The sequence below is a fragment of the Salmo trutta genome, chromosome 23 (genome assembly GCF_901001165.1).
Source record: "Salmo trutta chromosome 23, fSalTru1.1, whole genome shotgun sequence".
In the NCBI taxonomy this organism is placed as follows: Eukaryota; Metazoa; Chordata; class Actinopteri; order Salmoniformes; family Salmonidae; genus Salmo; species Salmo trutta.
Genome location: NC_042979.1, coordinates 26,722,253 through 26,747,493, shown reverse-complemented (window position 1 = coordinate 26,747,493; position 25,241 = coordinate 26,722,253). Strand labels below are relative to the sequence as shown.

Here is a 25,241-nt window from a genome sequence, read left to right as displayed (position 1 = left end):
GAAGAAGGCTGTAACATAACAAAATGTGGAAAAAGTCAAGGGGTCTGAATACTTTCCGAATGCACTGTATGAACAACACATTGACAAATCCAGCCCAAAGTGGGAGGTTTAAAAAAGACATATTAGTCGCCAAAGTTCCGTAGCATATCTTTAAAGATGTTTGTGGAGATGTTGTTCACGGTAAACACTGCAAATGTTGGCTCAAGCCAAAAATGTGTTTAGATTGTTGATCAATGTCACGTCCTGACCATAGTAAGATGTTATTTTCTATGGTAGAGTAGGTCAGGGCGTGACAGCTGGTGTTTTGTGTTTTTCTATGTTTTGTAGTTCTATGTTTAGGGTCTAGTTTTCTATTTCTATGTTGTTGTTTTTTGGGATGATCTCCAATTAGAGGCAGCTGGTCCTCGTTGTCTCTAATTGGAGATCATACTTAAGTAGGGTTTTTTTCCACCTGTGTTTGTGGGTAGTTGTCTTCTGATTAGTTTAGGTACCTGACAGAACTGTGCGCTTTTGTTTTTCTCTTTGTTATTTTTCCTTTAGTGTTTTGAGTTATAATAAATATTCATCATGAGCAATCAACACGCTGCGCTTTGGTCCCCTCTCTACGACAGCCGTTACAGAACTACCCACCACAACTGGATCAAGCAGCGTACCCGGGAGGAGATGGATACCTGGTCTCTGGAGGAGTGGTGAGAGAGGATAGACTGGACTTGGGGGCAAGTATTGGACAGATACAGAAGCCTACCGGGGAAGCACGAGAGGCAGCCCCCAATTTTTTTGGGGGGGGGCACACAGGTTGATTGGCAGAGTCAGGAGTGAGACCTGAGCCAACTCCCCATGCTTATCGTGGTGAGCATGTGCCTGCTCCTCGCACTCTCCCTCCAGTGCACCTCCCCAGCCCAGTACATCCTGTGCCTGCTCCTCACACTCTCCCTCCAGTGCGCCTCCACAGCCCTGTATACCCTGTGCCAGCTCTGCGCACCCGGTCTCATTTTACATTTTAGTCATTTAGCAGATGCTCTTATCCAGAGCGACTTACAGTAGTGAATGTATACATTTCATACATTTTTATCCGTACTGGTCCCCCGTGGGAATCGAACACACAACCCTGGCATTGCAAACACCATGCTCTACCAACTGAGCCACACGGGTCTCCAGTGCGTCTCCCCAGTCCGGTGAGACCTGTTCCAGCTCCACGAAAGAAGCCTCCAGTGATGATCTATGGTCCGAAGCCTCCAGTGATGATCCATGGCACGAAGCCTCCAGTGATGATCCATGGCCCGGAGCCTGTAGGGATGATCCATGGCACGGAGCCTCCAGTGATAATCCATGGGCCGGAGCCTGTAGGGATAATCCATGGCAAGAAGCCTGTAGGGATGATCCATGGCCCGGAGCCTGTAGAGATGATCCATGGCACGAAGCCTCCAGTGATAATCCATGGCCGGAGCCTCCAGTGATGATCCATGGCCTGGAGCCTCCTGTGATGATCCATGGCCTGGAGCCTCCAGTGATGATCCATGGCGCGGAACCTGTAGTGATGATCCAAGGCACGTGGCCTCCAGCGACGCTCCCCTGTCCGGAGCCTCCAGCGATGCTCCCCAGTCCGGAGCCTCCAGCGACACTCCCCAGTCCGGAGCCTCTAGCGTCACTCCCCAGTCCGGAGCCTCCAGCCACGCTCCCCAGTCCGGAACCTCCAGCGACGGCCTGCAGCCCGGAACCTCCTGAGACGGCCTGCAGCCCAGAGTCTTCGGCGGCGGCCTGCAGCCCAGAGTCTTCGGCGGCGGCCTGCAGCCCAGAGTCTTCGGCGGCGGCCTGCAGCCCAGAACCTCCGGCGGCGGCCTGCAGCCCAGAACCTCCGGCGGCGGCCTGCAGCCCAGAACCTCCGGCGATGATCTACAGTCCGGTTCCTCCGACGACGATCCACGGTCCGGTGGTACTGAAGCAGAGGGATCAGCGGGTGGAGCGGGGGTTACACCCCGAATCGGAGCCACCTCCTCTGCTGGAGGAACCGCTGGAGGATAAGGTTATGTGGACTGCACTAGAGCCGCCATAGACAGGAGTTACCCACCCTACCCTCCCTTTTGTTTTTTTTTGGGGGGGGGGGGTTGTTGTGTTTAGGTGCGGTCAGAGTCCGCACCTTTGGGGGGGGGGGGGGTACTGTCACGTCCTGACCATAGTAAGATGTTATTTTCTATGGCAGAGTAGGTCAGGGCGTGTCAGCTGGTGTTTTGTGTTTTTATATGTTTTGTAGTTCTATGTTTAGTTTAGCTGGTCCTCGTTGTCTCTAATTGGAGATCATACTTAAGTAGAGGTTTTTTCCACCTGTGTTTGTGGGTAGTTGTCTTCTGTTTAGTTTAGGTACCTGACAGATCTGTGCGCTTTTGTTTTTCTCTTTGTTATTTTTCCTTTAGTGTTTTGAGTTATAATAAATATTCATCATGAGCAATCAACACGCTGCGCTTTGGTCCCCTCTCTACGACAGCCGTTACAATCAAATCCCAGCCTACAATAAAATCTAATTTTTAGACCAAAGAAAACAAGAGAATTTCACTGCATATTTATTTCAAAACATGATAGAGTATATACATTTGCAAATCATGTTGAGGAAAAAATAGAACAAAAATCTGCTAAAATATACATCAAATAGTGATAAGCAGAATAATAATCATCGTACTATTCACCTGATTAACATAAACATTCAAAATGTAGAGCGTCATAAAACAAAGCCAAGTAAATAAGATGTGATTATAGACAATGTTTACAGAACTTTCATGGCTTAATTCATTAAATGAATGATAAATGCCCCTCACTGTATACATAATATTTTCAGGATAAAATCATTATTCAACTATTTTCAGTCGTTACTCTTTACTCTAAACAAAAATATAATAATTGTAGTATGAGAACTAAGTAGGATCTCTAAGAATTCAAAGGTATGTTTCTTCCTAGTAAGGAAAGGCCGATTATGTAAAAGCAGCTCAGAATAAAAGCGATACATTTTCGGATGAAAATATCAGTATATCTCTGACAAATGGATATGGTTTTACTCAGTACTGTTTCTTTATTTTCTCCAAATGAATACAGATCTAAAGACAGTAGCTTGCGAGATACATACATTACACACCAGGATAAACTCAAATACTAGCACTAGGCTGGATTCTCCAACGGGACAAAGACAGATCTTCAAAGTCATGTCACACACATACACACACACACACACACACACACACACACACACACACACACACACACACACACACACACACACACACACACACACACACACACACACACACACACACTCACTGCAGGTGTGCACACATCCATCCACACATACGCACACGCACACTCGCCCTGTCCATAGATAGCTCCTTAAGACGATCACTGTAGTGACATCCGTCTGCATGTTCAATTAGGCATACACCTCACCACATTGGGGAACTGTGTGTGTGTGGTTGTGAGTGTGTGTGTGCACACATGGTGTATGTGTGTGTATGCATGTTTGCCCAGAGTGTGTGTCAGTTCATCATCTCCTAGCTGCAGCTCCTCCGATTGTGTTTGATGGGTTTAAATGCTATAACAAAGTGCGGGTCACCTCTGTCACATGCCTGGTGTGACCCACACTTTAGGTAGTGGAGACTGGAGAGCTTACTATAATTTGGTACTGGCATGTAAAAACACTGTCAATTCCATGAAACAATAGTATGGCAGTTTTGCACACTGTTCCTCAGTTTAATTTTTGTATTATTTTGTGTGTGTGTGTGTGTGTGGGGGGGGGGATTTTTTGAGGATGAAAAATATTGGGTTTGCATTTTCTGTTAGTAGGCTAAGGGTTAGTTAGTTCGTTTTTCTGATTTGGCCTACAGCACCACTGGAGCAAGAGTTTAAAGTGATAAGTCGGATTTTGGCAATGCCCTTTATCTACTTCCCCAGAGTCAAATGAACTCGTGGATACCATTGTTATGTATCTGCGTTCAGTTTGAAGAAAGTTGCTAACTAGCATTGGTGCAATTGCTAACAAGCGTTAGCGCAACGGCTAGAAGTTTATGGGAACAGCTAGCATGCTATCGGTTCCTGTCGACTTCTAGTCATTGCGCTAACACTAGTTAGCATTGGCTCACGAAACTACCTCCCTTCATACTGGACGTAGATATGTAAAAATGGTATCCACGAGTTCATCTAAATATGGGGAAGTAGATTAATGGCTTCATTGCCAAAATCTTGAACTATCCCTTTAAGGGTTAACAGCACACATAAATACTCTAATCACTTTAATTCATTTTCGGACCAATACATGTAGGTAAAATAAAAACATGCCAAATTGCCATTCTGCTTGTGTGTTGATCTTACCCATGTGACAGCGAGGGAAAAGTTTAGCCCATCCCTAACACATTCGCTTTCATTCATCTGCAGATATGCATTTCTTAATTACTCTCACTGCTCTAGTATGTCACCAGAAGTTTTACAGTGACTTTCAGTAAAATGACATATTGGCTACGTTCCAATATCCACACCAGCATACCACACTGAATGCATGCCCCAATACAATGCTTCATTCTAAGTAGAATGCATGCTCGTGTGGGTATTGGAACAGAGCCTAGGTGTGGGTAAACCAAATGTTTGTGACATCATATGACAGATGTCATAACTGACTGTTTTTCATAAATATTGTCAACATCCGAATACTTCGAAAGTGTTCCTTGTTTCTCTCTGGTTCCACAGTAGGCCTATGCACTGAACACACCATCACTGTGCAGGAAAAACACAAGAAAATAAAGAAAATATATTATAAATATAAAATAAACGACAACAACTTCACGTAACACAAAGCATTCTGGCTTCCCAGGTGAATGGCTAGAGGGACAGGACCTAATAGTCCAGGTTAGGAAGAGTGTTTCTTGTTGGTTTGTGGTTCAGTTGAGGTTTACTTTTTGACTAGTTTGTGGTTTAGTCCCTTGGTTAGTTAGTTCCTCTGTGTCTACCGAAACAACAATAGCTTCCCTCTTGACCAGGACCTCTAGAACCCCTATCTCTTGAACACTGCTATCTTGTCCCCCTCTCCCTTACCACCGTCTCCTTTTCCACCCCTCGCCATTGGCCTGCGTTCCTCTCCTCACAAACCCTTGTCCCTGGGCCCCCTCAGCCCTTTTCCTCTCTCCCTTGTACCCTTCTTCTGTAGCACCCCTTGTTCCCCTGTCATCTTGTCCCTATTCCCCCTCCATACAGCCTGGTGGTTTCTGACTTTAGTTACAGTAGTTCGTTTTTTCCCCTTTAGTCCTTAGTCCTCTCTGCTCTCGGGCCCAATCCTCCACTGGCTGGATTAGTCTACTGGAGTTCTCTGTATGTACTCCTCCTTGTTAGGGTCCATCCATTCATCCCCAGCCTTGAGGTCCTCTACTGGGGATCCTGTTCGTCCGTTCCTCCCCTTGTTAGGTGAACTCAGTGTCCAGCTCCTCAGTGCTGCAGCCCAGGGTAGTTGTGGTCCTTGTGGTGGTCCCTGTGGTGGTCAGCGTGGTGGCCCTACTGGAGGTGGAGTGGGTGGAGGAGTGGACCTTGCCGATCTCCTCCAGGGCGCTGGCCAGAGAGTCCAGGTCCCCTGTGTCCTGGTGCTGGGCCTCCCACAGGCTGAGGATCACCGCTGATGGGCTCTCCTGACGTGCAAAGTAACACAGGTTCCTGAAGGGAGGGAGGGAGGGAGCAAGGTGGGAGAGAGCGAGAGAGAGAAAGAGAGAGAGTGTTAATGTAGAATGCAGCTTGATGATTCAGGTATGCTTGTTCTGGAATAGATCCAATAAAAGAAACTGGCTGGGGTTACTCAGGAAGAGGTTTGGGAGACACTGGCCAAAAAAGAAGATGATGAAAAGGAAGAAGGAAAGAAATACATGCATATTGCATATTGTTGAGATCATTATGCTGAATGTCAAATTCAGCTTAAACTTCCTGCTATATCGCCACCTCAGCTGTTGTTACAACTCACATCCACCAGAGGGCACTGTTTCATTACAGTAGAGCTCGACCTCTCTCCCCTCCCTTTTTGTCTAAGGTGTGGTGATGATGCTCCCACATACCAAAATAAATAATTGCTTAACATAAGATAAATCTGCTTAACAAGGTACAGACGTTCTCATTACATGCTGCTGGTGGCTTCCACTGGGTCGAAAATGCACCTTAAATTCTTCTCCCATTCCAAAACGCCCCACGTTTGTTTTCCGACAGTTTGCTGGAAAATGATTTGATGCACATGGACATTCCTGGTCACACGGCTTATGTCACACTTTTATTCAGTAAACTTTGTTCCCCTTTTCCACACTCCTTATTGACTGTTTCTTCTTCTGCTGAGGGAATAGAGATCACCCATTACCGCTAAAATCTCCAACATCCTTGACAAATAACGGGTTGAGGGCTAGGGAAAATAGGAATTTGAATGGGACTGAATTGTGTGTCTCTACAAGGTTACTTATACAAGACTGTGTGTGTGTGTGTGTGTGTGTGTGTGTGTGTGTGTGTGTGTGTGTGTGTGTGTGTGCAGATCTATAATGATATCAGCAGAGTGTGTCTGTGACCTGGTCACTGGTAGGGTTGCTTGGTGTTAGCAGATAAAGACTGGCACAGTGGCGAAGGCCCAGATAAAAAGCCAACCATTATGCCAATGACTAGGCACATCCATAGGGAGACTGGTAGAGTTGATCTTTTCTCAAATTTTGTTCTATCTTTTCTCAAATTTTGTAACTTCAAAATTAGTCATTTGCAAACACATTGACCAAGGCAATAGAGCAATAAAATAGACTTGAGACACATTGCTGGACCTTGCAGTATCATTATTGGATTTCCCCGGATTTCTATCGCAAGCTCTGGACATTTACACCTGGATCTTGCAGCTAGCTAGCTGCTATCGAGTGACTATTGGCTAACGTCGGTCCCAGAGCAAACATCAATTATTCCGGAGCTAGCCAGCTGAAGAGTTCCATCAGCCACTCCTGGGCTACAATCACCTATCCGGACCCGTTTTACTGCCGATGCGGAGCTCCATCGGGCCTTCATGACTGGACTACCGACGTTATCTGCCCGAGGGAGTTATCCAACTGGCCCCTCCGTCGCGACGTAACCTGAACGCCCATCTGCGGCCCGCTAATTGTTAGCTGTCTTATCGGCTGCTATCTGAATAGGTCTAACGGACAATTTTCTTGGGCCACTATAACTATAACTATTTTGCCAATTGGATTGGTCCCCTCTACCACACGGAACCCCACTAATCTACAGACGGAAACACACGAGGTGGCTAAAAACAGACCTCCCTCCATCTTCTGCCAGCTTGCTACCTATGGCCCGGCTAGCTGTCTGAATCTCACTGGACCCTTATGATCACTTGGCTAAGCACGCCTCTCCTTAATGTCAATATGCCTTGTCCATTGCTGTTCTGGTTAGTGTTTATTGGCTTATTTCACTGTAAAGTCTCTAGCCCTACTCATACCTTATCCAACCTTTCAGTTCCACCACCCACACATGCTATGACATCACCTGGTTTCAATGATGTTTCTAGAGACAATATCTCTCTCATCATCACTCAATGCCTAGGTTTACCTCCACTGTATTCACATCCTACCATACCTTGGTCTGTACATTATACCTTAAAGCTATTTTATCGCCCCCAGAAACCTGCTCCTTTTACTCTCTATTCCGGACGTCATAGACGACCAATTCTCATAGCTTTTAGCCGTACCCTCATCCTACTCCTCCTCTGTTCCTCTGGTGATGTAGAGGTTAATCCAGGCCCTGCAGTGCCTAGCTCCACTCCTATTCCCTAGGCGCTCTCTTTTGATGACTTCTGTAACTGTAATAGCCTTGGTTTCATGCATGTTAACATTAGAAGCCTCCTCCCTAAGTTTGTTTTATTCACTGCTTAGCACACTCTGCCAACCCGGATGTCCTAGCCATGTCTGAATCCTGGCTTAGGAAGACCACCAAAAACTCTGAAATCTTCATCCCTAACTACAACATTTTCAGACAAGATAGAACGACCAAAGGGGGCAGTGTTGCAATCTACTGCAGAGATAGCCTGCAGAGTTCTGTCCTACTATCCAGGTCTGTACCCAAACAATTTGAACTTCTATTTTTAAATATCCACCTCTCTAAAAACAAGTCTCTCACCGTTGCCGCCTGCTATAGACCACCCTCTGCCCCCAGCTGTGCTCTGGACACCATGTGAACTGATTGCCCTCCATCTATCTTCAGAGCTCGTGCTGCTAAGTGACCTAAACTGGGACATGCTTAATACCCCAGCCATTCTACAATCTAAGCTTGATGCCCTCAATCTCACACAAATGATCAATGAACCTACCAGGTTGCACCCCAAAGCCGTAAACACGGGCACCCTCATAGATGTCATCCTAACCAACTTGCCCTCTAAATACACCTCTGCTGTTTTCAACCAAGATCTCAGCGATCACTGCCTCATCGCCTGCATCCGTAATGGGTCAGCGGTCAAACGACCTCCACTCATCACTGTCAGACGCTCCCTGAAACACTTCAGTGAGCAAGCCTTTCTAATCGACCTGGCCCTGGTATCCTGGAAGGACATTGAACCCATCCCGTCAGTAGAGGATGCCTGGTTATTTTTTTTTAAATGCCTTCCTCACCATCTTAAATAAGCATGCCCCATTCAAGAAATTTAGAACCAGGAACAGATATAGCCCTTGGTTCTCTCCAGACCTGACTGCCCTTAACCAACACAAAAACATCCTGTGGCGTTCTGCATTAGCATCGAACAGCCCCCGTGATATGCAACTTTTCAGGGAAGTTAGAAACCAATATACACAGGCAGTTAGAAAAGCCAAGGCTAGCATTTTCAAGCAAAAATTATCTTCCTGCAACACAAACTCAAAAAAGTTCTGGGACACTGTAAAGTCCATGGAGAATAAGAACACCTCCTCCCAGCTGCCCACTGCACTGAGGATAGGAAACTCTGTCACCACCGATAAATCCACTATAATTGAGAATTTCAATAAGCATTTTTTAACGGCTGGCCATGCTTTCCACCTGGCTACCCCTACCGCGGTCAACAGCACTGCACCCCCACAGCAACTCGCCCAAGCCTTCCCCATTTCTCCTTCTCCCAAATCCAGTCAGCTGATGTTCTGAAAGAGCTGCAAAATCTGGACCCCTACAAATCAGCCGGGCTAGACAATCTGGACCCTTTCTTTCTAAAATTATGTGCCGAAATTGTTGCAACCCCTATTACAAGCCTGTTCAACCTCTCTTTCGTGTCGTCTGAGATTCCCAAAGATTGGAAAGCAGCTGCGGTCATCCCCCTCTTCAAAGGGGGGGACACTCTTGACCCAAACTGCAACAGACCTATATCTATCCTACCCTGCCTTTCTAAGGTCTTCGAAAGCCAAGTCAACAAACAGATTATCGACCATTTCGAATCCCACCGCACCTTCTCCGCTATGCAATCTGGTTTCAGAGCTGGTCATGGGTGCACCTCAGCCACGCTCAAGGTCCTAAATGATATTGTAACCGCCATCGATAAGAAACAATACTGTGCTGCCGTATTCATTGACCTGGCCAAGGATTTCAACTCTGTCAATCACCACATCCTCATCGACAGACTCAATAGCCTTGGTTTCTCAAATGATTGCCTCACCTGGTTCACCAACTACTTCCCTGATAGAGTTCAATGTGTCAAATCAGATGGCCTGCTGTACAGGCCTCTGGCAGTCTCTATGGGGGTGCCACAGGGTTCAATTCTTGGGCCAACTCTTTTCTCTGTATACATCAATGATGTCGCTCTTGCTGCTGGTGAGTCTCTGATCCACCTCTACGCAGACGACACCATTCTGTATACTTCTGGCCCTTCTTTGGACACTGTGTTAACAACCCTCCAGACGAGCTTCAATGCCATACAACTCTCCTTCCGTGGCCTCCAACTGCTCTTAAATACAAGTAAAACTAAATGCATGCTCTTCAACCGATCGCTGCCTGCACCTACCCGCCCGTCCAGCATCACTACTCTGGACGGTTCTGACTTAGAATATGTGGACAACTACAAATACCTAGGTGTCTGGTTAGACTGTAAACTCTCCTTCCAGACTCACATCAAACATCTCCAAAGTTAAATCTAGAATTGGCTTCCTATTTCGCAACAAAGCATCCTTCACTCATGCTGCCAAACATACCCTCTTAAACTGACCATCCTACCGGTCCTCGACTTCGGCGATGTCATTTACAAAATAGCCTCCAATACACTACTCAATAAACTGGATGCAGTCTATCACAGTGCCATCCGTTTTGTCACCAAAGCCCCATATACTACCCACCACTGCGACCTGTACACTCTCGTTGGCTGGCCCTCGCTTCATACTAGTCGCCAAACCCACTGGCTCCAGGTCATCTACAAGACCCTGCTTGGTAAAGTCCCCCCTTATCTCCGCTCACTGGTCACCATAGCAGCACCCACCTGTAGCACGCGCTCCAGTAGGTATTTCTCTCTGGTCACCCCCAAAGCCAATTCCTCCTTTGGCCGTCTCTCCTTCCAGTTCTCTGCTGCCAATGACTGGAACGAACTACAAAAATCTCTGAAACTGGAAACACTTATCTCCCTCACTAGCTTTAAGCACCAGCTGTCAGAGCAGCTCACAGATCACTGCACCTGTACATAGCCCATCTATAATTTAGCCCAAACAACTACCGCTTCCCCTACTGTATTTATTTATTTATTTTGCTCCTTTGCACCCCATTATTTCTATTTTTACTTTGCACTTTCTTCCACTACAAATCTACCATTCCAGTGTTTTACTTGCTATATTGTATTTACTTTGCCACCATGGCCTTTTTTGCCTTTAGCTCCCTTATCTCACCTCATTTACTCACATTGTATATAGACTTATTTTTCTACTGTATTATTGACTGTATGTTTGTTTTACTCCATGTGTAACTCTGTGTTGTTGTATGTGTCGAACTGCTTTGCTTTATCTTGGCCAGGTTGCAATTGTAAATGAGAACTTGTTCTCAACTTGCCTACCTGGTTAAATAAAGGTGAAATAAAATAACAAATTATTAATCCAGCTCAATAAAACTTATTAGAATCCCTAAATTAAATGGACTGAAATGGTGGCTGCTAGTCAAACATGATGAACATTGGAGGGGCCAATACAACAGTTGGACTACCAATCAAGGATGGGGACCCAGAGTTTCTGGGTGTATAGTAAAGCAGGTGTGTGTGTGTGTGTGTGTGTGTGTGTGTGTGTGTGCAAGTGTGTATGGTATCTCACCTGTCTATGTGGAGTTTCTGTGCAAGCAGCTGCCAGTCCTTGCCCTTGGCGTTGGTTGTGTCGAAGGTGGCACAAATCCTCTGGCGGATGGACAGGGGGATCTTGAAGGCCCTGGACCCCGTCAGCGACATGGTGGTACAGTTCGACTGAGTGAAGAAGGGGACTACCTCCTTTTCACTCTGGTGGCAGAAACCATTGCAGCATAAAAATGATCGGTATTAGAGTGACCATTTCTTTTCTACAGATAACATAAGATTATATGGCTTCAAAGAATTAACTCAATGCAATCTATATATCAAGAGGCCCCTGCGAGCTTCATTAAGAAAAGCCCTTCAGTAAAATCAGGAGACATTCACTCTAATGAGAGAGACTATTAGTATCACAGCATCAGCTCCATACAGGATTCACACACACACACACACACACACACACACACACACACACACACACACACACACACACACACACACACACACAACACGCACACGCACGCACACGCACAATTTTGCAGACGGACATGCACATGGACGCACTTGCAGACACACAAACAACCCCCCCCCGACAAACACACTGCCTGCCATATACACACACACACTCTTCCTCCCACACACACTCCTCCCCTTACCTCGACCACAGAGGTGTAGACCTGGAGGATCTGCTCCTGACCTTTGACCTGACGCACACTGATCTTACAGGACAGCTGGGAGGAGGCGGGGCTGTAGCGCTCCAATGAGAAGGCACACTGCAGGGGCCGCTGGTTACTAGCCCACACCTGAGAGAACGAGAACTCCTAGAGGGAGAGAAAGAGAAGGGGGGAGAGAGAGAAAGGGGGAGAGAGAGCAAGTGAGATCAATACATGAAATAAACTATAGACCTAATCTAGCTCTGTGCAAGTATTCACAAAGAGTCTCAGGATAGGAGTGCTGACATAGAATCCATGTTGCCTTTTAGATCATAATGAATAAGATTACATGAACGGGGGGAACCTGATCCAACATCAGCACTTCTGCTCTGAGGCGCATTTTGAATACAGACCCTGGATGACAATATTTACTAAATACAATGCCTGAATGCCAGCTAATTGCATTGCCCCCTTTCCTCTATTTCACCTTTAATTATTAGTTCAGACCAGACCAGGTCAATGGTTTCTTTACCCACTCAACAACCTCTGCTAATCAATGAAGGGAATACAATCAGCAGCCTCTTGGGGATGGGGTCGTGTACCCATGAGCAAACTGAATTGGAGATGGCCTAGTCAACATTCTGTCCTTAAAAGTCAATTCCGTTCCTATGTACTGTGTGGTCATAGATTTAATGACAAACACAACTACGAATCAGACTCTCTTGGGATCCTTCAAGCAAATAATGATAGATAATGACATGAGAGCTTCCTATTGAGTACATCTTTAGGCTGCATCCTAAATGGCACCCTTTTACCTTTATAGTACACTACTTAGGCTCTGGTCAAAACTAGTCCACTGTGAAGGGAATAGACTGCTATATGGGATGCAGACGTAGAGTACAGCTCTAGAATAATAATAGTAATGTATTAGATCTTAGATATACACACAGTTTATTAGGTACACCCATCTAGTGCTGGGTCAGACCCCCCATTTGTCTCCAGAACAGCCTGAATTCTTCGGGCATGGACACATTGTTCAATTGGTATCAAGGGACCTAACGTGTGCCAGGAAAACATTTCACACACCATTACACCACCTCCACCAGCCTGTACAGTAGACACCATGCAGGATGGGTCCATGGACTCATGCTGCCGACGTCAAATCCTGACCTGCCATCAGCATGATGTGGGATTTGTCGGACCAGGTTGGCAATGTTTTTCCACTCCTCAATTGTCCAGAGTTGGTGATCGTGTGCCCACTGGAGCCTCTTCTTCTTGTTTTTAGCTGATAGGAGTGGAACCTGGTGTGGTCATCTGCTGCAATAGTCCATCCGTGTCAAGGACCGATGAGTTGTGCGTTCCGAGATGCCGTTCTGGATAACACTGTTGTACTGTGCCGTTATTTGCCTGTTTGTGGCCCGTCTGTTAGCTTGCACATTGTCCTTTGACCTCTCATCCACTTGATGTTTTCGCTCACAGGACTGATGCTGACTGGATGTTTTTTGTTTGTCGCACCATTCTCGCTAGACCCTAGACACTGTCGTGCATGAAAAGTCCAGGAAGCCGGCCATTTCTGAGATGGAACCGGTGCGCCTGGCACCGACGATAATACCACGCTCAAAGTCGCATAGGTCACTTGTTTTGCCCATTTTAACATTCAGTCGAACAGTAACTGAATGCTTTATATAGCAAGCCACGGCCACGCGACTCACTGTCTGTACGATGAACCATTTTCGTGAATGGGGTGGTGTACCTAATAAACTGTTCACTGAGCTTCTACTCTCGCTGACCTTTGCCTCAGGTATTTCTCCCTCCCTCCCTCCCTCCCTCCCTCCCTCCCTCCCTCCCTCCCTCCCTCTCTTGCTCTCTCTATCCCTCTCTCTCCATCTCTCTCTGCTCCAGGAGAGCTGGTTGATATTCTGGCTAATTCTGCTAATGGGATGTCACTGGAGGGCGTAAAATCACAGAGCAGCACAGTACATGCACCACGCACACCCCTAGGAAGATAAGGAAATGTGTGTCTGTGTGTGTGTGTGCCTAGAAGTCATAATTCATTTAGTTTTGTGTGGAAGTGTGTGTGTGTGTGGGGAAGAGATAGTTATTGTCCCCTGCCCTTGCCACAGTCCCTGCTCTTTGCTGTGACCCCAGAGTAAGAAGACAGGATTGTTGATGGAGGAGAAGACTCTGATTAAGGGATAGTTGATGCAGGAGAGGACTCTGATGAAGGGATAGTTGATGCAGGAGAGGACTGGTGAAGGGATGGTTGATGGAGGAGAAGACTCTGATGGGAGGTTTCTCAAATGATGGTGTTTTTACGCATGCACACACATACGCAACTGCCCCCCCCCCTACCACACACCCCCATGCCACTACACCCACTCTCAACACACAAACAATTCCCCTCCACACACATACACTCCGCCCTCCCCTACCTGGCAGGTGGTGAAAGGCTTGATGCTCCAGAGGAACTGGGGGATGTCCTGGATGGAGAGCTGCAGGCTGAAGGAGTTCCCCCTGAACAGCAGCGTCTTGGGCTCCTCCAGGAGACGACCGCCCTTCACCCGCTCCACCGACGCCACTTCCTGATAGGGGGAGAGGGGAGAACAGTGGTGAAGGAGGAGGAGGAGGAGGAGGAGGGGGAGGGAGGGAGGAGTGAGAGACAGCGGGAGGAGTGAGAGAGGCGTAGGTGTTGGGGGAAGAGGGACAGTGCGGAAGGAGGTGGGAGGGAGAGAGCGAGAGAGAAGGGAGATGGGAGTGGAGAGAAAGGTGAGATAAAAGTGTGAGAATTACGTGATTGTTTTGTGTGTTTACAGCATTTAACATTTAAGTACAGTATACATAGATTACACAACATAGAAAACCGATATTACTCAGTCATTAATACAATCACTCTCCTCTATCTGTACTGAATTAAGAAACAGTGCTCTGAACAACTAACTCCCCCCTGAAGATCTGAACAGCTCTAAACAGTTGAATTAACCAGCTCATGGGGAGATTAGGCATTCAGTTAGCCTCCTCTGCAAGAGAAAGCAAGTGGAAGAATTGCTTAAAATGCTTTTTTTAACAACTAGAAATAATTCCATAATAATTTCACGCATAGAATGAAACCCCCCAAACTACACAAACAAACAAATAAAGAATAAACGAAGCAAATCCTGGCAACAAAATGTCCAATGAATAAAATCAGGGAGCACAATACCCCTGAAATGCTGTTTCAGACACACACAGAGACAGAAATCAAGCCTGATCTTCCTGAATGGCGTTTGCTATTGATGAAAGGACTTAGGTGATTTCGCGCTTTTTGGGTTCTTATCTGTGGGTATTGTTGCGCTTCTCTATGGAGACCTGGAGCATTAGTGTGTGTGTGTGTGAGAGTGTGTGTGTGACACTGTGTGTGTGTCTTTGTGTTTGTCTGTGTGTACGCATATATGTGTGTTTGGTTGTGTGTGTGCATACGTGTGTGGGTACGTGTGTGTGTATGTGTGCTTACATGTGTGTGTGTCTGTGTGTTTGAATGTCTGCCGTCGCCATCACAAAAGGAAAGGCGCGTGGAAATTGAAAAATTGTCCCTGATCGATTCTTTGCTCGGCATCGCAAGGGAAATAATTTGTTGTATGAAATTCAAACAAAAACCACCAAAACTGGACAAATGAACAAATAAACAGGGCAGAGTGACAGAGAGAGACGTAGAGAATTGGCTGGTGGGTTCCCGAATGCAATTTCTCTCTATTTACCATGCAAGGCTGCCCTCTGACTGATGCGGACAAAACCAAAGCTGCTCTAGTGAGCCAAGCTCTGTCACATCACAACCTCTCTGGAGCATAACTCATAGCCTCAAAGCAACTGGCTGCTGTCAGAGGTGTGTGTGTGTGTGTGTGTGTGTGTGTGTGTGTGTGTGTGCGTGCGTGCGTGCGTGCGTGCGTGCGTGCGTGACTGCACTGCTCACAGGTGCATACCTAGTGGTTAGAGCGTTGGGCCAGTAACCGAAAGTTTGCTAGATCGAATCCCCGAGCTGACTAGGTAAAAATCTGTCATTCTGCCCCTGAACAAGACAGTTAACCCACTGTTCCTAGGCTGTAATTGTAAATAAGAATTTGTTCTTAACTGACTTGCCTAGTTAAATAAAGGTTAAATAAAGAAAGAAAGAAATACCTCAGCGTGTGTGTGCCTTTTTTGTGAATGAGGCAAAAAGAGGATAATGGGTATCATTATGAGAGAGAATGTGATTACGACTGAAATTAGTTTGTGTGAAAAGGCCATAGCTACTCTTCATTGTATATCATTCATACATCAGAACCAATCTAGTACTGGGTCGGACCTCCATTTACCTCCAGAACAGCCTGAATTCATCGGGCACGGAAACGTTGTTCAATTGGTATCAAGGGACCTAACGTGTGCCAGGAAAACATTCCCCACACCATTACACCACCTCCACCAGCCTGTACCATTGACACCAGGCTGGATGGGTCCATGTACTTATGCTGCTTACGCCAAATCCTGACTCTGCCATCAGCATGGCGCAACAGGAACCTGGATTTGTCAGATCAGGTGGTCAATGTTTTTCCACTCCTCAATTATCCAGAGTTGGTGATCGTGTGCCCAGTGGAGCCTCTTCTTCTTGTTTTTAGCTGATAGGAGTGGAACCTGGTGTGGTCGTCTGCTGCAATAGCCCATCCGTGTCAAGGACCGATGAGTTGTGCGTTCCGAGATGCTGTTCTGGACACCACTGTTGTACTGTGCCGTTATTTGCCTGTTTGTGGCCCGTATGTTAGATTGCACATTCTCCTTTGACCTCTCATCCACTAGATGTTTTCGCTCACAGGACTGATGCTGACTGGATGTTTTTTGTTTGTTGCACCATTCTCGCTAGACCCTAGACACTGTTGTGAGTAAAAAGACCAGGAAGCCGGCCACTTCTTTGATGGAACCGGTGCGTCTGGCACCGACGATAATACCACGCTCAAAGTCGCTTAGGTATGTACTTTGTCCTGTAGTTCATTAAATGTAATTGGAGAATCCAGTGGGTTATGGTAGTATTTAATAGTTGATTCTAAGATTTGTAATCAATCATATATATATGTTTTTACTGTTTGTTCTTTGTTACAGAGCCAAAAAGATTGGAGAAGTGGTTTATCCACACATCTCCGTTTTGGATAGATAACTCTTTGTGTGGTTGTTTGTAATTCCACATTTTCCCAGAAGTGGTTAGATTTTATGGATTCTTCAATTACATTGAGCTGATTTCTGACATACTGTTCCTTCTTTTTCCGTAGTGTATTTCTGTATTGTTTCATGATTCATAGTGAAAGTATAGACACAGGTTTTCTGGGTCTCCATGTTTTTGGTTGGATACGTTTCTCAATTTCTTTCTTCGGTTTTTGCATTCCTCATCAAACAATTTGTCATTGTTGTTAATTTTCTAAGGTTGTCTGCTTGAAATTTTTTGACTCTCTCTCTCCCTCTCTCTCTCTCTCTATCTCTCTCTCTCTCTCCCTCTCTCTCTCTCTCTCTCTCTCTCTCACCCTCCGACTGCAATGTGTGTGTTCCCTTGCCCGGGCCGTCACACGGAATGGAATGCGAGAACACCTTTAATTAACACACTGCAAATATTCAGTTAAGCCCAAGAAAGAGGGCAGGGGAGGAAACCTTGCAGTGTTGTCTCTTGTCTTTGTAATTAAAAGTCCCTCCTCGTCTCCTAATCATCCAGCAGCGTCTCTCTTTCTCTCTCTGGCTGTGTGACTGGACTGGCTGACAGAGAAACCTCTTCTGGACAAAACCACCAGCCACGACACACTAATGCAATTGGACACGTTTTCTCAGAAACACTCACACACACCTGCAGGGGGTGGAATGAGGTCACACACATGTGGGGTCGCGAGGATGGATACACGGATACGCATGCACACAAATACACGCAGACAGACACGAACACGAACACACACACTCTTCTTTAAGCAAGCTGTCCTGTGTATAACCTTCATAGAGTACTTTCTTAAAGTTCTTCTGTCAGTTGAAATCTACCACTGTTGGCTAGCTTGCTACTGCAATAACATATCATGTTCTCAGAAAGCACTCTACTGCCTATCACTCCACAGCCTAAACTCGGGTGATAGGCAGTCTATCCGTCCATCCGTCAGCAGTCAGTCAGTCAGTCAGTCAGTCAAACAGCCAGCCAGCCAACCAACCATCCATCCTTCCATCCCCCCATACCTGGAATGCGTAGGGGGTGTTGTCGACACAATACACCCTCAGGCTGTATCCCAGAGGGTTGGTGTTGTCTGCACTACCAAACACGGCCAACCTCAGTCTCTTCACAGCCTCCTGGCTCAGTGGCTCCCCCACTAGGGCGTAGCGCCCTGGACTTTCCAACAGCAGGTGGCAGCACTGAGCCTCCAGCAGACAGTAGCAGGAAGTGCTCTCCTCCTCCACCGACATCACTTCCTGTGAGAGAAGAAAATAGAAGAAAAAAGGAGTTGGGGCGGGTTGGGGCATTAGGCTGATGTTGTTTAACATGATGACGAGGAAAATGTCTGCAGGCAGAAAAAGCCGCAATCAGCACATTGTGTATCGTGAACAGTAATGTGATTACCACACACTTGTATGCATAGCCCATCTCTCTTTCATTCTTTTCTCAATGCCCCTCCTAAATCACCAACTGCACCCTCCCTGTGACCCTATGGCCCTGTCTGTATTAAGGCATGGTTAAACCTTATAAATCCAGGCTGTATAATATAGTAATGCAGTACTTTGGCCCAGCCTGCTACACCTGGCCCATTAGCTCTGCAGCAGACATTAGGAATCTGTTTTATATAGCTCATCCCCACCAGACAGACAGGCAGGCAGCAATGGAAGAAACGGGAGTCAAACGCCTCCGCAGCAAAGCCTAGCAGCATTAACGGAAAAATGTAGGGAGGGAGAGAGGGGGAGAAGGGGACAGACAGAGAGAAAGAGAGAGAGAGAGAGAGATGCTCGTAATGTCATTAATTCCAGTGATGGTTCACATTTGAAGAGGCTGCCCCGGCATTCTGCCTGAGATAAAGGGCTCACTATTGCACAGAAAAGGAAGCAGGTCTCGCCATGGCTTCTTCACATGGGCAAGACGAGGGACGCCTCTCTCTCTCTATCTCTCTAGAGGGACATCTCTCTCTTTCTCCATTTCTCAATTAAATAACCAATTTCTCTCTCTTCCTGTTCACCTTCTCTCTCCCATTCTCTAACCCGCAGCAGACACACACACTCACTTGTCGACTGGCTTTTGATAGCTGCCTTTTGAGCGCCGAGCATCTCTTGCCGGCAAATTACATCCTGTGTAAATGCCATAGGCAGTGAATAGACCCGGGCCTTGGGGTGTCATGGGCCCACCGCAAGGCACAAAGAGCTCTGAGCTTTGGGGTCACCTCCGCCTAGATGAGGTCCCAGTCGCTCTCTATAGCTCCTTTGATGAAGTTAGTTATACATTAACAGAACGTTGGCAATACCTCTGCTGGAATGTATAGACGGGTGGATTGATGGAGAAAAATGGAGGGTGTGGAATGATGTTGGAGCTCATTGCTCAAGAGAATGAGGGAGTCCCTCAGAGAGAGAGAGCAAGATAGAAGTTCTAAGAGGCAGAAAGGCAGAGTTCAAGGGCTTTTTTGAGAGGTTTGTGTGCTATTCAAAGGGCTAGCGGTCGGGAGGACCACATACTGTAAGAGAAGTCATAGACTTGAGTTTTCACTAGCTTTCAAAGAAGTCCATTCTAACATGGGTTAGTGAAATAGTTCCTCCCAACTGGCAGCTCAATGAACCTCAGTGGAATAGAGGTTGACAAGTCAGAATGAAGAACAGAATGTGTGGAATTGAGATTGTGGTTCTATCCTATTCTCAATTCAAAGTTTTGGGGGAAAAGACAAGGTAAAGACGAATACTCCTGCTTTTTTTGTACACTCTTAGAAAAAAGGGTTCCAAAAGGGTTCTTCGACTGTCCCCATACGAGAAGCCTTTTTGGTTCCAGGTAGAACCCTTTTTGGTTCCAATTAAGGTTCTACTTGGATCCCAAAATAGTTATATCTGGAATCAAAAAGGGTTCTTCAAAGGGTTCTCCTATGGGGACAGCTGAAGAACCTTCTAAGGTTCTACATAGCACCTTTGGAACAAAGAAATTAAGTGTATGGAACAAAGAAATCTAAATCAACTGTTGTCTCAGTCTAGCGTTTGGAAATGTTTCATTTGATGTGTGCATATTGGGTGGCATTTTCCTTGCACATTAACAGCCCACGCAGCAAGCAAAGTTATGGAAAATAACCGTAACATTTGAAATAGACGGCCCATAAGTGAAGGCAGTTTTGAATACAGCAGCCAGCGATGGTAACATCTGGAACATATTTGAATGTGTTTACTTGAACTCCGGTCTCCGAGTCTTTTACACAGTTAAGTGCAGAGAACATTTTAATTTTTTTCCCTAAATGTTCTGAAATGTTTTCAGGACAACCTCACCTCCCACTTGTTATCCTGTGTCTGCCTTTTGAGCCGGATGCTCCAGTTGTCGGTGGCGACCTCAGCGCAGTGGGCTATTGTCATGGCGACGGGGCAGGAGAGGTCGAGGCCCGGCGGACCATATGTGACCTCTGGGCTCAGCAGGACCTCTTGGCTCTCCTCTGATAGGGTACTGCAGAAAACACACATACAGAAATATGGATGGTCTAGACTCTGACAACACACAGAGTAAATACCTCTCCAAACTCCACAGACAGTGGGTCATGGCTTTATTTGAGGAACACAGGGGAAAAGGAAACGCTAGGAGAAGGTCCTATTCTTAGGAACACTCAAACTTTTATATGGGCTGCCAATCCTGCCTTCAGTCCAGAAGGGCCTACACTACTACACAGATTTCTAAGGCCTAGCGTGCAATGAAAACTGATATCTGCTTGATTTCATACTATTTGAGTCTCAGCCATCCGTCAGTCCTGCTGCTGCAGGCCTGGGGGTCAATCTCACGGTAGGTAGAGTGGCGCTGCTATCCCCTGCTGTCAAAGGGCCAAGCTAGCGTCTCCTGCCTCATCCTTAGTGACAGGTCAGATTAGGAACCAGAGGCAGTGCCAGAGGAGTGATTTCAGCTAAACTGATTAACTGGACACTTTATTGAGGGGATCAGGACAACTGTGTGTTGTTGTTGAGTGAAACATCACAAACAGGGCTGTTTGGGTAGCATTCTACTGTGTCGGCTAAACTGAGATTAAAGATATATGCACAAATACATACACACACACACAAACACTCAAACACAAACACAGATACACGCATACACAGACACACACACTCTCACACAAACACACACCAACAACGATGGCTGTGTTATATCATTTCCTGAAATATCAGTTATACATGATATGGTGTGAACAAATGGTGTGAACAACCTCGCTCGCCGCAGGATTTTCACCACTCTGCTTTATCGTTATTTATTTTTTGCTAATTACCAGTGTGCTTCCACTGCCTATTGTGTCCAATTTGTCTCCATTGTTCCAATGAAAGCAATCAACAGTTAAACATTGACAGCGGTTGTGATCTCGCATCTAAAAATAGGGAATAAATCAGCCAACAGCAGTGAAATCCTGCAGCTGTGCTGTGCTGTGCTGTGCGTGTGTGTGTGTGTGTGTGTGTGTGTGAATATGTATATGGTAATCAGGCCCAGTCACCAGAGGAGCATCAAGGGTACATGCAGATTGGACTCTGATAATTAGCCTGAATAGAGGAGAATAAGGCTGTTTGTTTTTCAAAGAAAACACAACTCGGAGCTTTAAAAAGATTAAAAACTAGACATTTTTCATGGTTCTGACTCAGTATCTCGGCAACAAAGACAATTGAATTAGTCTGAGAGGTGGATCAAGTAGGGTGACTTTGGGTAATTGATGTAATAGGCTTTTATTTCATTAATGGATTGGAATGATTTGACTGCACTCAGAGAGAGGTTTGGCATTGTTATACTGAGTGATATTCTGTGATCCATTGAAATGCTTATTCTTAAAACATACATTTAAAATAACAAATAAATAGACTACAATTTATCGGGCAGAAATTAGCTTCCGTAAACACGGTAAAATGAATAATAATATGATTGCAAACAGAGAGATGTTCTACCGAAGGCCACCCCTAATTAACACTCCATCTTTCACTCTAGATCTTTCATCCCTAGTCTACCGCAACTCCTCCTCTCACACCTCCATCCTCCATCACAAACACGTTCCCTTTCACACCCTTCACCTGATCTCTCATTCACACTCTGTCACCTATCAGATCGCTACAGAGGTCTCCTGACCTTGTGTTGAGGTGGGCTGTACTGTGGTGGCCTGACAAGCATCAAAGAATAACACTCCAAGGCACTAACACCCTGTGGGAGTTTCATTGTTGCATTTAGAAAAACAAACAACAACATAATAACCTTGGATATCATGTACTGTTCCCCACAGTTTCAAGCTCAGGTTATCAGTGCACAACAAGACCTTGCTAGCTCGCTGAGTCGAAGCCAAGGCTTTAAAGCTGGAAGTCTTGAGCAAAGTGACTCATCAGATGAAGCTAGCTCTGTGCACTACCTCTGCTACAAACACATTACATTAAAAACACTGAAGGACAGACAACCTTTCTGTGTGTGTTCGGGATTAGGTTCTGCAATTCCTCTCACCACTAACTTTCCAACTCAACTCAGCACTTCTAACTCAGAATGCTAATTGCTATCCTGATCTCTCAATGCCATTTCATACCCCCGCTCCCCACCAAGGCCTCCAAATCAAATCAAATCACATTTTATTGGTCACATACACGTGTTTAGCAGATGTTATTGCGGGTGTAGTGAAATGCTTGTGTTTCTAGCTCCGACAGTGCAGTAATATCTAACAAGAAATATCTAACAATTTCACAACATATACCCAATACACACAAATCTAAGTAAAGGAATGCAATTAAGAATATATAAGTATATGGACGAGCAATGTCAGAGTGGCATAGACTAAGATATAGTAGAATAGAATACAGTATATACGGTTCAAGTCAGAAGTTTACATACACTTAGGTTGGAGTCATTAAAACTTGTTTTTCAACCACTCCACAAATGTCTTGTTAACAAACTATAGTTTTGGCAAGTCGGTTAGGACACCTACTTTGTGCATGACACAAGTCATTTTTCCAACAATTGTTTACAGACAGATTATTTCACTTATAATTCACTGTATCACAATTCCAGTGGGTCAGAAATTTACATACACTAAGTTGACTGTGCCTTTAAACAGCTTGGAAAATTCCAGAAAATTATTTCATGACTTTAGAAGCTTCTGATAGGCTAATTGACATCATTTGAATCAATTGGAGGTGTACCTGTGGATGTATTTCAAGGCCTACCGTCAAACTCTGTGCCTCTTTGCTTAACATCATGGGAAAATCAAAAGAAATCAGCCAAGACCTCAGAAAAGAAATCATAGACCTCCAGGTCTGGTTCATCCTTGGGAGCAATTTTTAATCACCTGAAGGTACCACGTTCATCTGTACAAACAATAGTATGCAAGTATAAACACCATGGGCCAACGCAGCCGTCATACCGCTCAGGAAGGAGACGCGTTCTGTCTCATACTGATGAACATACTTTGGTGCGAAAAGTGCAAATCAATCCCAGTCCAACAGCACAGGACCTTGTAAAGAGGCTAGAGGTCGACCGATTAATCAGAATGGCCGATTAATTAGGGCCAATTTCAAGTTTTCATAACAATCGGTAATCGGTATTTTTGGCCACCGATTTGCCGATTTTTTAAATGAATTTTTTGTAAAAAAAATGACACCTTTATTTAACTAGGCAAGTCAGATTAAGAACGCATTCTTTTTTTCAATGACGGCCTAGGAACGGGGGTTAACTGCCTTGTTCAAGGGGGATTCGGGGATTCGTTTTTGCAACCTTCCGGTTACTAGTCCAACGCTCTAACCACCTGCCTTACATTGCACTCCACGAGGAGCCTGCATACCTGTTACAGCCTACTTCGACAAACGGGTGATGATTTAACAAGCGCATTTGCGAAAAAAGCACTGTCGTTGCACCAATGTACCTAACCATAAACATCAATGCCTTTCTTAAAAATCAATACACAAGTATATATTTTTAAACCTGCATATTTAGTTAATATTGCCTGCTAACATGAATTTGTGTCACTTCTCTTGCGTTCCGTGCAAGCAGTCAGGGTAAAAACAGCAGTTTGGGCCGCCTGGCTCATTGCGAACTGTGTGAAGTCCATTTATTCCTAACAAAGGCCGTAATTAATTTGCCAGAATTGTACATAATTATGACATAACATCAAAGGCTGTGCAATGTAACAGGAATATTTAGACTTAGGGATGCCACCCGTTAGATAAAATATGGAACGGTTCCGTATTTCACTGAAATAATAAACGTTTCGTTTTCGAAATGATAATTTCCGGATTCAACCATATTAATGACCAAAGGCTCATATTTCTGTGTGTTATTATGTTATAATTAAGTCTATGATTTGATATTTGATAGAGCAGTCTGACTGAGCGATGGTAGGCAGCAGCAGGCTCGTAAGCATTCATTAAAACAGCACCTTCGTGCGTTTTGCCAGCAGCTCTTCGCAATTCTTAAAGCATTGCGCTGTTTATGACTTCAAGCCTATCAACCCCCGAGATTAGGCTGGTGTAACCCATGTGAAATGGCTAGCTAGTTAGCGGGTGCGCGCTAATAGCGTTTCAAACATCACTCACTCTGAGACTTGGAAGTGGTTGTTCCCCTTGCTCTACATGGGTAACGCTGCTTCGAGGGTGGCTGTTGTCGATGTGTTCCCGGTTCGAGCCCAGGTAGGAGCGAGGTGAGGGACGGAAGATATATTGTTACACTGGCAATACTAAAGTGCCTATAAGAACATCCAATAGTCAAAGGTATATGAAATACAAATCATATAGAGAGAAATAGTCCTATAATTCCTATGATAACTACAACCTAAAACTTCTTACCTGGGAATATTGAAGACTCATGTTAAAAGGAAACACCAGCTTTCATATGTTCTCATGTTCTGAGCAAGGAACTTAAACGTTAGCTTTTTTACATGGCACATATTGCACTTTTACTTTCTTCTCCAACACTTTGTTTTTGCATTATTTAAACCAAATTGAACATGTTTCATTATTTAGTTGAGACTAAATTGATAGTATTTATGTATTATATTAAGTTCAAATAAGTGTTCATTCAGTATTGTTGTAATTGTCATTATTACAAATAAATAAATGTAAAATAAATCGCCCGATTAATCGGTAGTGGGGTTTTTGGTCCTCCAATATTTGGTATCGGTATCTGCGTTGAAAAATCATAATCGGTCGAC

At 45.2% G+C, this 25,241-nt stretch overlaps 1 protein-coding gene across 2 annotated transcripts in view; it reads right to left on the bottom strand.

Annotated features, from left to right (window-relative positions):
- Positions 1-2,545: 2,545 nt before the first annotated feature.
- LOC115159677 (netrin receptor UNC5D-like) overlaps positions 2,546-25,241 on the bottom strand; it is a 314,803-nt gene continuing 292,107 nt past the window's right edge. For both annotated transcript variants that reach the window (XM_029709631.1, XM_029709632.1), the window contains 6 exons: positions 20,368-20,539; positions 18,103-18,333; positions 14,325-14,474; positions 11,896-12,060; positions 11,271-11,449; positions 2,546-5,676 (listed from right to left, as the gene is read on the bottom strand). In XM_029709631.1, the coding sequence (XP_029565491.1) occupies positions 5,430-5,676; positions 11,271-11,449; positions 11,896-12,060; positions 14,325-14,474; positions 18,103-18,333; positions 20,368-20,539 (1,144 nt within the window). In that variant the 3' untranslated portion in view covers positions 2,546-5,429. The remainder of the gene's footprint in view (positions 5,677-11,270; positions 11,450-11,895; positions 12,061-14,324; positions 14,475-18,102; positions 18,334-20,367; positions 20,540-25,241) is intronic.